The sequence below is a fragment of the Danio aesculapii genome, chromosome 4 (genome assembly GCF_903798145.1).
Source record: "Danio aesculapii chromosome 4, fDanAes4.1, whole genome shotgun sequence".
NCBI lineage: Eukaryota > Metazoa > Chordata > Actinopteri > Cypriniformes > Danionidae > Danio > Danio aesculapii.
Genome location: NC_079438.1, coordinates 58,848,704 through 58,863,846, shown reverse-complemented (window position 1 = coordinate 58,863,846; position 15,143 = coordinate 58,848,704). Strand labels below are relative to the sequence as shown.

Here is a 15,143-nt window from a genome sequence, read left to right as displayed (position 1 = left end):
AATAATTTAATAAAATAATTGAATAAAAATGAATAAAGAACAGGTCAAACAGGCCTCATAGACATCACTCCATGGCAGTCTTTTATGACTGTCTTTTAGGGTGCATTCTTGCTAGAGATTACGATAAACAGGGGGAAATGAGCTGTTTTGATCGCAGGATTTATGAGGTGCAAACTCTCTGGCCAAACTCCAGCAGGTGAATCTTCTGCTAATACTGTGGTAATTGAACATCTCTGTTTGATCCTCACAGCTCGATACGGCTCATAAATTCACAGCTAAACCTCCAGAGCTGCTCCAAACGCTTGACTTTCAGGACAAACACAAACTGCAGACGCCCGGCTCGTGTCCTTTACTCAGTCTGTGTGTGTGTGTGTGTGGAGGGATGTAATGAAACGTCAGAGCAGATATACAGAGACACGGCGAGCGTCTGCTGTTATCGGCTCCGTCATCAGGAGTGTGTGTGTGTGTGTGTGTGTGTGTGTGTGTGTGCGCGTTTTCACTGATCAGCGTAGCGGTGCAAGGTCAGTGATCTCACATGATCAGCAGACACACACTGAGCATCCATCATCTGTGTTATTCCTCTCAGGTCACGACACACACCTCAGCACAACACTGAAAACTTTTAATGTGTTTTGCTCATTTTATTTTACACCACAACAGCGTTTCTGAGGCCGAAAACACACACAGTTCTGAAAAGTGTACTTTGTTTTTGTGGAAATGATGGCATTCTGGTCTCAGTGTAAACGCCACTGGCATCATTTAGTGAAGTCGGTTTCATTTCTATAACGCTCTACAAAAGGTAGATTGGGTCAAAGCCACTTTAAATAAATGAAGAGGAAACAAATGAATTACATTCATTCATTCATTTTCTTTTCGGCTTAGTCCCTTTATTAATCTGGGGTTTCCACAACGGAATGAACCGCCGACTTATCCAGCATGTTTTACACAGCGGATGCCCTTCCAGCTGCAACCCATCACTGGGAAAATCCATACACTTCCATTCACACTCATACACTACAGACAGTTTTAGTCAAAAGCGCATGTCTTTGGGCTGTGGGGGAAACCGGAGCACCCGGAGGAAACCCACGCCAACTCGGAGAGAACATGCAAACTCCACACAGAAATGCCAACTGACCCAGCCGAGGCTCAAACCAGTGACCTTCTTGCTGTGAAGCGAGAGCGCTACCCACTGCACCACTCTATAGCAGGCATGGGCAAACTTGAACCTCGAGGGCCGGTGTCCCTGCAGAGTTTTGCTCCAACACTAATCAAACACACCTGAACACCCTAATTAGTGTCTTTAAGATCACTAGAAAGCTACAAGCAGGTGTGTTTGATTAGGGTTGGAGCAAAACTATGCAGGGACACCGGCCCTCCAGGACCGAGTTTGCCCATCCCTGGTCTATAGGCATGACTGACGAGCAGGGCCAGAGGAGATGTGGGTATGTTTGTGCATAGTTTTGTAAAAATGAATCTGTGGATTTACGCAGAATGATTGTGAGAGTACAGCAGCATAAACATTAAGAAAATAACTTCATAACTTTCATAATGTAATTTATTTATAAACTATTTGGTAAACAAAGCTACAGCAGCTCTCTCATATAATACATTCACTGATTTTCCTTCAGCTTAGTCCCTTTATTCATCAGGGGTCGCCACAGTGGAATGAACCACCAACTTATCCAGCATTTGTTTTACACAGCGGATGCCCTTCCAGTACTGGGAAACATCCATACACACTCATTCACACACACACTCATACACTACACTTAGTTTAGTTGATCAGTTCCCCTATAGCGCATGTGTTTGGACTGTGAGGGAAACCGGAGCACCCAGAGGAAACCCACGCCAACACGGAGAGAACATGCAAACTCCACACAGAAACACCAACTGGTCCAGCCGAGACTCGAACTAGCAACCTTTTTGCTGTGAAGCCACAGTGCTAACCACTGAGCCACCGTGCCGCTCCTCATATTAAACATTCAAACAGAAATTGTTTTACTTTACAAATCCTATTGCACCTTAAACGTGCATTTTTTAATAATAATTTATCTGAAATAAATATATAAACTGAATATACATGTATATATGTTTACACATTTTCATAATAATAAATAATAGGACTGAATATCAGGCTCAACAATCTACAAAGACCCTGCGCCAGTTACCGGCCTACAATCAGCAATACAGCACTTTTAGGGTGTACTCACACTATGCTATCCAAACTGTGTCCAGGTTTCCCGGTTCGTTTGACAAGTGTGAGCGCTCTGAATCGGGCCCAGGCGCTGTTGGAAGAGGTGTGCCAGAGTGCAGTTCACTTGGGCTTTGACACGGTATGCTTATAGTGTGAGTGCAAAGTGTGCCTGAGCGTGACACTGAAGACGCGACGTGACTTTAAGGGACTGTTTCATATGGATTTATTAATCATTCTTACTGTTCAATAATTGTGAACTGTCGTAGTTTACTAAAGATGCAAACCCCTCACTGCACGACAGCTGCACCTTCAGCAAACCTCCTAATATGTGCAGTATGAGGACTTTATGAACATTTATGAGCCTTAAAAGTTGTTCGGCAAAATATTTGACTTTGTGACACTGCATCCCACACGACTAACAATAATACAAGGTGATATAACTAAAGCAATCTCCACTGTGCTGAGCGAGAGCGCTTCTCTTCTGTTAAACTGAACAGTCACATCATCGATGACGGAAGCGTGGTCCGGCTCGGAAGGTGAAATGCAGTGTGAGGGCAGGCCGAGGGGGGAAGGCAACTGTGCGTAGTGTGAGCTTAGACATTCACTGACAGTGTGAACAGAGATCCTCCTCACAATGTTGATGTCTTTACGCAAAAAGTTTCCATCTCGAGCATATGTGTGTGTGCACTAACAATAGAAAAGTTTCATTTTGTCCAAAGTTTTGCATTCCCAAAGCAGAGTTTTAATATAAATGAATGAGCAAAACACATGACAAGTTCAGGATTTCGTTGAGAATCTTGTAAACACCCCATTTCTGTGATTAAAATGCAAGCTAACAAACATATGTTCTAAGGATGTTGTGCTAACGTTAGGAAGACGTTATTTCTCAGTCGTCATAATTGGGAAAACTTAGAGCGCAGTGAATGGGAGAATACAACAAATACATTTTTTACACTCTTATTTACTCAAATAATAAAAGAAAAACTCCATGATGATGCTAAAAAGACTTTCAGAAAAAAAAATAAATAAAAATTGTGTGAGACTGATGACGGCAGCCAGAGGAGAGAATAACGGCTAAATTGCTGTCCTGTCCCCATAGACACTGCTTTAGAAATACCTCGCACAAGTAGTCATTCATTTTTTGTAATCTGATGCAAAGATTATATAATACATACAGAAATACATATAAATGTTCATACTTTTTTTGAAAAATGTAAATATGATTTGAACTTTTCATTGATTTTTCTTATTAAAAAAAATGTAGATGAATATCAAATACAGAGCATTAACATAAAAGCAGAATACAAAATAAATAAATAATATAAATAAATAACAGTCTATAAATTGCGTAAGTAAACCAAACCAGAAATTATGCAAGGAAAAAAAAAAAGGAAAAGAAAAAAGAAGGAAAAGAAAAATGTAAAAAAAAAAAAAAAAAAAAAAAGGGGGGGGGGGGGGGTGCTAATATCATAACCTTAATTATTATTTTGTCTCGTTACATGTTTGCTAACATTGTGGGTCACATTTAGAAATTTGAAATCAAAATAAATTTCAATTCTTCCATCTAATTTGTAGGAGAGTTTTTCATAAGCTGCAACTCGTCCTAACCAAAAATGTAAATATTAAAAAACGTTTAAGGATTTAAGATGCTAATGACAGTTAAACGCATCATAACAGGCTTGTGAAAGGGTCCATTTCTGCGCATTCTCTGAGCATTCCAAATGTCCAGTTCCAGGAAACATTCCATTTAGAATTCCACAATTTAGAATTACTTTGGAATGTTTTCTGAACGTTCTAAAATAAGAACATCATCAAACAGACACACATGTTTAGATGGAAATAAGCATAACACTGTTGTGCTAAAGTCTGATTATTAGCAAAGTTTGAGCAAACACGCTATTAAAGTTATTAACAGAACATTGGCAGAATATTTGGAGAACATTCTCACTTTTGGCTAGAATACAATTATAGTTTTGTTTAGATCTCCGTTTATGTTGGAGCTCTCTGTTTGATTTGATGTAATAATGTTGTGTTATATGGTGTGTTGTTGTAGTGTGATAATGTACCTCTCCTCCAGTGCTGCGACGCAGTGATGGACATCTGACACATGAGCCAACACACACACACAATCCAGACGACAGACATTCTGATCCTCCTGTCCTCGTCCAGTCCTCCGTCCGGCAGACTGTCCCACACACTCTACAGTAAACAAAACAGCAGATCAGACGGAGAGAGAGAAAGAGAGAGAGTCACACAGAGCAAGAAAGAGAGAGAGAGAGAGAGAGAGAGAGAGATAAGAGAAATAGTAAAAGAGAGAGTGTGTACCATAGAGAAAGAGAGTAAAAGAGAGAGAGAGAACAAGTGAGAGAGAGCAAAAGAGAGAATGAAAGACTAAACAGAGAGTAGGAGAGAGAGAATACAAGAGAAAAATAGTAGTCATAAAAAGAGAGAGAGAGAGCGCGATAGAGTAAAAGAGCGAGAGAGATAGTAAAAGAAAGAGAGAAACATAGTAAAAAGAGAGAGAGAGATGCTCCCCATCAGTTTCCTATTGTCTCTCGTCCATCATCATAATACCTATTTCTCCTCCCTCTTTTACAGCTGGAATACGTGTGTGTGTGTCTGTGTGTGTTTCATCTGGAAGTCATCAAAACTCAAAGACAATCTGTCTGTCCGTCTGCTCTAAATTCAGCAGCACCAGCATCTCCACGCATCAACACATAATATGTACTGTATATATATATATATGTATATATGCTGTTTATATGTGTGTGTGTGTGAGTGAAATGACTCTAGATGACGTGTGTTATTGTTCTGATATTTAAGACGAGTGTCCGCATGAAAACAGTCTCAGGAATTCAGACTCCGCTGTTTTGATTGGCGACAGACGGCAGGAGAAGGAGACGCTCTGATAAAACAAGAGTCCAGCTCAACGCTGTAGACTTTACACGCATCTATGAGGGACACTGAGAGACGCGCACATGTTCAGTCAGCTGTTACTGATACTCAAACACACAATCAACTAAAGTAATACAGGGAAAGTTCTGCCAAAGTTCTCTCAAAGCTATTAATAAACATTGTGGAAGCATTATTAGAATGTTTGTTTAATGTTGTGAGGCCTTTAAGTGTTGTCTAAAGTGTAAACAAGTAAAAACAGTAGTTCAGTACATTCAGAAGCTGATCCGAATCTTTAACAGTTAACCTGACTCTTTACATCGGTGTGAATACATGGAGGGCAACGCGGTGGCACAGTGGGTAGCGCTGTCACCTCACAGCAAGAAGGACGCTGGTTCAAGCCTCAGCTGGGTCAGTTGGTGTTTCTGTGTAGAGTTTGCATGTTCTGCCTATGCTGGAGTGGGTTTCCTTCGGGTGCTCCGGTTTCCCCAACAGTCCAAACACATGCGCTATAGGGGAACTGATCAACTAAATTGGCCGTAGTGTATGAGTGTGTGTGTGAATGAGTGTGTATGGATGTTTCCCAGTGATGGGTTGAAGCTGGAAGGGCATTCGCTGTGTAAAACATATGCTGGATAAGTTGGCGATTCATTCCACTGTGGCGACCCCTGATTAATAAAGGGAGAACCAAATAACACAATGTGTTTAAAGAAAGTTTTATTAACGTTCCCAAAAGTTAATCTTATTTACAATATTATTTAAATATAATCATTTATATTATAATAAAATAAATTAGAATATATATTAGATTTTTTTATAAAATATTTAAAGTTTTTGAATATATTTAATATCTTGGTTTGGACACAATATAAGACTATACTCATCTGGAAACATTCTGGGAACATTACACACAATGATCTGAAATAAGTAACAACTTTGTTAGCACAATATATCTATATATGTGTGTGTGTGTGTGTGTGTGTGTGTGTGTGTGTGTGTGTGTGTGTGTGTGTGTCCCTCCAAAAAAATACAAAGTCTAATTTCTACTAGTGGTGTAACGGCTCTCAAATCTCACGGTTCGGGTCACGTTATGGTTTATCAGTCACGGATCAGACCATTTTTCAGATCAGCCAGAAAGGGCAGGAGACAAATGTCATTTGCTTTCTAGTTATTACAAAAACAGCACTGCAAGACACTTTTAGTTTTAAAAAAACAGAACTTAGAGCCTGTAATTTTATTAAAAATTAATCAGCTGAATAAAAATAAACTGTAAAATATTCAGTAATGTAAAAAATTCACTGTTACTGCTGCTGAGCACACTAAATGTAGAAATCTAACATGATAAATTGTACAGCCCATAGTTATTTTTAGTCTCATTTTTAATAAATGATTCAGTTCTTCACTCAAATCTTCATGTTTCATTGCCAGATGATCATCTCTGAAGAGTTATTCAGTGGCATATTTTTGATGGCCGGTTGTCACCTATTGGTTAAATCATGTTATTTCTGCCTACAACTTAAATTTTTGAGCATATGACAGTGATTTTAATCTTTAGCATAAACATCAGTGGTTTGATCTAAACTATAAACTGGTCTCCCAGTACGTCTGTGTTATTTGACTATTTGTAACTTCACATCTAACTCAAAAGACTAAAGACTGTGGCTGCGTCCGAAACCACATACATCCAAACTATACAGTACGCAAAAATCAGCATGCGAGCCGAGTAGTATGTCCGAATTCATAGAATTGGAAAATCAGTATGCAAGAAGTACCTGGATGACTTACTACTTCGATATTCTGGAGAGCGCATCACATGCATGATGCGCTATCCCATGATGCCCCGTAAGCGAATTCATGAATGGGAGTAAAGCGCAGGTAAGTCATGTGACCATGACAAAATGGCGGATGCAGTACGTCCGAATTCCATTCATACTTTTCACATTCATACTGGATAGAACGTACTTTTCTAACGGCCGAGTAGTACCTTTAAATACAAATGCAGCACCTACTGAGTAGTAGGCGGTTTCGGACGCAGCCCTCTCTTTCTTTCTCTTCTCTTTATTTATAATTAATGTTGCGTGGGTGTTGAGATCCCGATCTTTTCATGATTAATCCTGCAGCTGAATTACACTGAATGCATTAATGGAGGCTAAACAAGTAGTGACAGAAAACACCTTTAATGAAAAACACCACCACATCCTGAATAATCCACCACAACTGCTTCCATCATCATTATATTTGACAGGAAACCCCAAATGCTTTCATACATGTGATTAGAATGATGTGAGAGGTGATCTTTCTGCAATCATTACAAATTTAGGATTGATCTACCAGTAAAAAATGTATTAATCGCAGGTCACGCGTGTTTCGAACCGTGGGTTGTGATCAACTGTGATCCGTTACAACCTAATAATCATACAGAACTTTTAGGATACATTGACAAAGCATCTTGAAAATGTTCCCTGTTAGAACACACACAGTCACAGCTATCTTACAGACAGACACAATAAACACACACATGCACACACACTCTTCAGGCATGGAGAGCTGCTGTGTGTGTATGCAGCAGGTGAATGAGATGGGAGCAGCTGGTGTGTTTTACCTGAGCGCTGGCCCACATCAGCAGCTTATTAAAACACACCACACACACACACACCACTGTGTGTCCAGCAGATGCTGCGAGTGTCCTGCGGCACACAGATGGCTGAGATCTGACTGAGAACACACACACGCGGCTGCCGAGGAGCACTGATCCCAGAACACACACCGCAGGAAAATATTAGTGTTTCTGAGAAGGAATAAAACCCCTCAGGATGAAATGAAAACTGATAGTGAAATGCATCATGGGATGTCCACTTCCAGCTCTTCAAAACAATTCATCAACAGCTCTGAAAATAAATTTGTGCCATTATTCAGCGCAATCTAGTTTGATGTTGACCCAGTTCAGTTCAGTAACAGGGTAAATATAAAATGTATCACTCTGAAACTAATATTGAATATCGATGTTGTATATTATATATAAATTACAGTGTCTGTAATCAATTTTATTACATATTATATTATAGATTATATATTCAATATTATATTATGTAAAAGTGGCGAATTAAGAAAATAATATTATTGCAAATTGTACAAAAGTGGCATAATATATTTTACTTTTAAAGTAAATCAATCTAGAGTGAAATATAAATAAGGTAATGCAATTATCAAGGCACAAATGTAATTGACACGTAAATATGATCCAAAATAATAACAATAATAATAATGTGAAGAATAAATAATTATACTTTTAATGCAGATACATTGGGGGTTTAGTTTGAGCGTGTGAACGTAAAAGTGGAGTAAAAGTAAAATTATTTTGAGTTAAAGCAATGAACTTAATTCAGTTTTTTAACTTATAAACTTAAAAATAGAGTAATAATTAGTGGTCAATTTAAGATTTAAAGAATGTGAGATGTCTGGTGTGTCCCTGCATGAGAAAATACTAGTCATTTTTGGTAAATATTATGTTTTTGAACCATAAAGTTTAGTATTTTGAACACTATTAATGAATGCTCAGTGTACCGTGGTATTAACTATACTGAATGGGTAAAGTGTAATAAATACTGTAGTATAGTTTAGTTTTTACTATAGTAAAGTGTAGTGTATTGCAGTATAACACATACAGTGTTGTGTCATTTGTTTATATTAACGTTGTATAGTTCTTATGTTACCATAGCAACTGTAGAATCACCACAACAGATCAATTACTATAGTTCTTTTGTTACCATAGCAACTGTAGAATCACCACAACAGACCAATTACTATAGTTCTTGTGTTACCATAGCAACTGTAGAATCACCACAACAGATAAATTACTTACTATAGATCTTGTGTTGCCATAGCAACTGTAGAATCACCACAACATATCAATTACTTACTATAGATCTTGTGTTACCATAGCAACTATAAAATCACCACAACATCAATTACTGTAGTTCTTGTGTTGCCATAGCAACTGTAGAATCACCACAACAGATCAATTACTGTAGTTGTTGTTACCATAGCAACTGTCGAATCACCACAACAGACCAATTACTGTAGTTGTTGTGTTACTAAAGCAACTGTAGAATCACCACAACAGATCAATTACTGTAGTTGTTGTTACCATAGCAACTGTCGAATCACCACAACAGACCAATTACTATAGTTCTTGTGTTACCATAGCAACTGTAGAATCACCACAACAGATAAATTACTTACTATAGATCTTGTGTTGCCATAGCAACTGTAGAATCACCACAACATATCAATTACTGTAGTTCTTCTGTTGCCATAGCAACTGTAGAATCACCACAACATATCAATTACTTACTATAGATCTTGTGTTACCACAGTAACTATAGAATCACCACAACAGATCAATTACTGTAGTTGTTGTTACCATAGCAACTGTAGAATCACCACAACAGACCAATTACTGTAGTTGTTGTGTTACCATAGCAACTGTAGAATCACCACAACAGACCAATTACTGTAGTTGTTGTGTTACCATAGCAACTGTAGAATCACCACAACAGACCAATTACTGTAGTTGTTGTGTTACTATAGCAACTGTAGAATCACCACAACAGATCAATTACTGTAGTTGTTGTTACCATAGCAACTGTAGAATCACCACAACAGACCAATTACTGTAGTTGTTGTGTTACCATAGCAACTGTAGAATCACCACAACAGACCAATTACTGTAGTTGTTGTGTTACTAAAGCAACTGTAGAATCACCACAACAGATCAATTACTGTAGTTGTTGTTACCATAGCAACTGTCGAATCACCACAACAGACCAACTACTATAGTTCTTGTGTTACCATAGCAACTGTAGAATCACCACAACAGATAAATTACTTACTATAGATCTTGTGTTACCATAGCAACTATAAAATCACCACAACAGATCAATGACTGTAGTTGTTGTGTTACCAAAGCAACTGTGGAATCATCACAACAGATCAATTACTGTAGTTCTTGTGTTGCCATAGCAACTGTAGAATCACCACAACAGATCAATTACTGAAGCTGTTGTGTTGCCATAGCAACTATAAAATCACAATAGATCAAATGCTTACTAATACTCTTACTAATATACGCAGATAATTTCAACAGTATGATTCAAAAGCACTGCAGTATTTCCTATAAATGACTACAGTGTTTTATCATGCGGGTGTGCTGATGGCCTGTTGGTGGCGCTGTGGGAGTGTGTGTGTACGTGTGTGTGTGTCCAGCGCAGGACTCTCGTCTTCAGCAATACTTTAAGGTGTTGTTGTGGGCTCGGGATCCAGGTGGGCGCCCTTGTGAGCCCCTTGAGGTAATTGCTGCTGTAAACCTCAGATATGTAAATGTCCTGCGATTGTTGGCTTTGTGTCTCTGAATAGCTATAATTGCTGCACCGTGATGTCGCGTATAAAAGCACCGGTTTATCTGCTTTTAAAGCGAATGAAAGAGTGCGATGGAGAACAACATCTAAGACACCAGCCCTGCATACGCTAAAACACACTCCACTGACCTGAGATCTGACCCACAGACACACTTTCACAATCGCAGAGAGCACAACAACACGCACTGAACACACGTTATAGCATGCTAAAAATGCGTATAGTATTTCTGGTGACTTTTCAAAGCATGCTTTACTGTATTTAGCTGCAGATGCTTGTGTTTGTTTTCTGTAGACTTTCTTAGTTGTGCAAAAAAAAAAACCTTTAAGATTTTAAACATATCAACTGAGTAAGAACACATCCAGAAATTAATTGATTAGGATAATTACTTGGATTTGTAGTTAGACCCAAATGTAACTTTTAAATACACAAACGTAACTAAAAGGTAACCTGCTATAATAATAGTGAATCATTTTAAAGCCAATGAATTTGAGATTTTCTTTCTTGAGCAATAATAAGTAGGGTGGCTCAGTGGTTAGCACTGTTGCCTCACAGCAAGAAGGTCACTGGTTTGAGCCCCGGCTGGGTCAGTTAGCATTTCTGTGTGGAGTTTTCATGTCCTCGCCGTGTTGGCGTGGGTTTCCTCCGGGTGCTCTGGTTTCAGTCCAAACACATGCGCTATAGGGGAATTGATCAACTAAATTGGCCGTAGAGTATGAGTGTGTGTGTGAATGAGTGTGTATGGGTGTTTCGCAGTACTGGGTTGCAGCTGAAAGGGCATTCGCTGTGTAAAACATATGCTGGATGATTTAGTGGTTCATTCCACTGTGGCGACGCCTGATGAACAAAGGGAATAAGCTGAAGGAAAATGAATAAATGAATGAATAATTGGATGTTTAGTTAGACCCAAATGCAGCTTCTAAATACACGAACGTAACTAAAAGGTAACCTGCTACAATAATGTTAAATCAACTTAAAGGCAATGGATTTAAGATTTTTTCTTGAGTAATAATAAGTAATTATTTATTAAAATAGCGAACTGGAATTTTTACATATTTACATTATATTTTGATACCACTTAATATAGAATGATTCAGATATTTTATTTCATGTTTACTTCTTCATTAAATGTAATCATTTCATTTCTTATATCTTATATACAGTGCTCAGCATCATTGAGCACAGACCATTTTGAAAATGAGTATTTCTATCCATTTCTCAGTGAATATAGGCAAAGTACAGGTGAAGTCAGAATTATTAGCCCCCCTGTTTATTTTTTCACCCAATTTCTGTTTAACAGTGAGCAGATTTCTTCAACACATCTCTAATCATAATAGTTTTAATAACTCATCTCTAATAACTGATTTATTTTCTCTTTGCCATGATGACAGTAAATAATATTAGACTAGATATTCTTCAAGACACTAGTATTCAGCTTAAAGTGACATTTAAAAGCTTAACTAGGTTAATTAGGTTAACTAGGCAGGTTAGGGTAATTAGGCAAGTTATTGTATAACGATCGTTTGTTCTGTAGAGTATTGAAAAAAAATAAAATAAAGGGGCTAATAATATTGACCTTAAAATGTTTATTAAAAAATTAAAAACTGCTTTTATTCTAGCCGAAATTAAATAAATAAGACTTTCTCCAGAAGAAAAATATTATCAGACATACTGTGAAATTTCCTTGCTCTGTTAAACATCATCTGGGAAATAATTAAAAAAGAAGAAAAAATTCAAACAGGGGCTAATAATTCTGACTTGGTGTTTTTGAACAAAACAGATTTATTAAACAGATATATTTATGAAAATAATATTTTAGTCACCAAACATGATTAGAAATTGAAAGATAATAGAATTAAATTAAAGCAAAATATTACAAGAATAAATTACAAACTACAAAATTTCAACAAAATCTTTAATGTTTTTGCTTCTTTTGATTCGTCCTCTTATTAAATTTGTATTCTTAAAATTCACCCAAAGACACAATTTCATTTAGTTTTAAGTCTTTTTGCTAATTATTCCATGTCAAAGGTGCACAATGAGTAAATGCAGTTTTTTTTCAGCTCTCAAGGTGTATTAAAAAGCAAACACTTGGATGAGCGGATACAATTACTCAATCTAAAACTAAGACAAAGTGTGAAATACATATACTGTAAATGTGTGTGTGTGTGTGTGTGTGTGTGTGTGTGTGTGTGCGCGTGCGTGTGTGTGTGAAATATATGAAACTTCATTTGACAAATAAAATTCTTTCAAGATAGATGTAAATGTAATTGACACACACACACACATGTTATGATTAATAATAAATAATGATATTTTTAAGGCAGATAACATGGGAATTTAGGGTTTAAGTGTGTGAATGTAAAGATGGAGAAACACTAAATCATTAAGAAATAAGGCAATGAACTTGGAGGTTAGATTTGAATGAATGGAATTAAGAGGAGTAATAATTTAAGTTGAATAAATTCAGTGTGATGTAAATGTGTAAATATACAGTAAATGTGGATTACAGTAGATAAAAAAATTAATTCTACTTTAATAAATGTTGTATCTTGTGTTGTTTATTTAAATTCAGTTTTTCCTCAGTCTGTATTTATATTAACAATACTGAAAGCTTATTTATTTACATTTTGTTTACTGCCTTTTGAAAAATGAAAATTGGACCAACAACATACTACACACACATCAAAGTGTGTGACTACTGAGAAACAGCAGCTGTTTAAATCTCAATTATGTTTCAACAACCCAAGATGAACACACACACACACACACACACACACACACATAGGCAGCCAGGCAGACACGCATACTCACAGACAGACAGACAAACCCAAATGAGATGTTTGACATGCAGACTCACCCGCAGGAGGACAGACACAGACCGGGTCACTTGTGGTCATGATGATGATGATGGTGGTGGTCGGCTGTTTCTCTCACAGTCTCAGTTTAACGGTCCTGAATCACAGCACTAAAACACAGACACAAAAGCAACAGCGCTCCAGGAAAGAAACTTTCAAACCACTTGAGTGTGTGGAAATGCAGAGGATCTTACACTCAATGTAAGAGTGCTCACAAAGCAACTGATGTTCACTGCGTGCTATAAAAATCTGAAGATTTGAGCTGGTTTAAACCTAAACAACAAAAATAAAATAATCACAAAAATTAGGACAAAACTGCGACAGCCATGCGTGTGTGTGTGTGTGTGTGTGTGTGTGTGTGTGCAAATCCAGTAAATGCAGGTCTGATTGACAGCACATTTGCGTCAGGAGAATTACCTGCATCTGTGGAGAAACAGACGCTTCTTCTAGCTCATATGAGCGAGATAATCACACTAATGGAGAAATGTTTTAGACAGCCAGGCTTTTCCACACACTCAAATAAGTGCATCCAGTGTGATTTCACAGAGAGAGAGTGGGAGAGAGAGAGTATTATAGACCATTTTGAGGGATGTAAACAATAACAATGGTCCCAGCGTGTTTCCTGTTTTACATGTTAAATTTCTACAGCTTCCAAAAATCCAAAAAACCCACATATTGATCAATTTAATTATTAATTAAATATTGAAAAAGTTTTAACATTAGGTTAGGAATACATTGCCTCTTGTTACAGTTATGAAATAGTTTGATGACAAGCAGGAAATGTTCATGGGCCAGTGACATGACCACATTGAAATGGTCAATCCTAAAATGCTGCTTGTTAAATGTAGTTTATTCTGATTCATTTTAAATTTGTATCTTCATTTTATAATTACTTTTATTTTTGTTTGTTTTTTACTACTACTATTCACTGTGTTTTTGTTTTTAAATATACTTGTATGCTCTTTTTAATGTAAACTTTATAAATGCTTTGACAATACATTAGTCATGACAAATAAAGCAACTATTGAATTGAATGTTGAAAGAGCGAGAGAGACAGAAATAAAGAGAGACAAACACACACACACACACACACCACACACACACACACACACACACGTTAAATATTGTGTTTTTTGTTGTTTTTTTATTCACTATTACTATTATTTTCATGTTCTGCTTAATGTCAACATCACAAAAGCTTTGGCAATGCATTTCTAACATTTGTCAAGCCAATAAAGAATATTTTAATTAAATTTTAATTTAATTTAATTACAGAGAGAGATTATTTATTTATTTATTTATTTGTATTTAAATGTACTAATATTATTTTTTTTACAATTATTTATTCACTTTTTTAAAATTATTATTATTATTACTGTAAATATTTTACTACTATAGTTTTACTACTACTGTTTAAATATACTTGTATGCTCTTTTAATGTAAACTTTATAAAAGCTTTGACAATACATTAGTCATGCCAATAAAGCAATTATTGAATTGAATTGAGAAAGAGAGAGAAAGAAAGAAAGACTCAAAACCAACCAAGCAACCCCAAACTCCAGAGCATTTACCCTCAATTCACTGAGTGAGGCAATAATACACAGCTTCAATATTTACTGGGGGAAAAAACTGACTGTGTCCTTCTAGCAGCGCAATACATTAATGCCTGTCACAAAAAGAGAGAGCAGACCAATAAAAACATCAGTGATGCGCTTGCAAACACACACACACACACGCACGCACGCAGGCACGCACACACACACACACACATTAATAGATTATT

General features: G+C 36.9%; 1 protein-coding gene across 1 annotated transcript in view; it reads right to left on the bottom strand.

The window, feature by feature from the left end:
• Window positions 1–13,452, bottom strand: part of LOC130223434 (protein FAM180A) — an 18,158-nt gene extending 4,706 nt beyond the window's left edge. The window contains exons 1-2 of the mRNA XM_056456266.1: window positions 13,362–13,452; window positions 4,261–4,393 (exon numbers count right to left, since the gene is read on the bottom strand). Coding sequence (XP_056312241.1) covers window positions 4,261–4,339 — 79 coding nt within the window. The 5' untranslated portion in view covers window positions 4,340–4,393; window positions 13,362–13,452. The remainder of the gene's footprint in view (window positions 1–4,260; window positions 4,394–13,361) is intronic.
• Window positions 13,453–15,143: the final 1,691 nt, after the last annotated feature.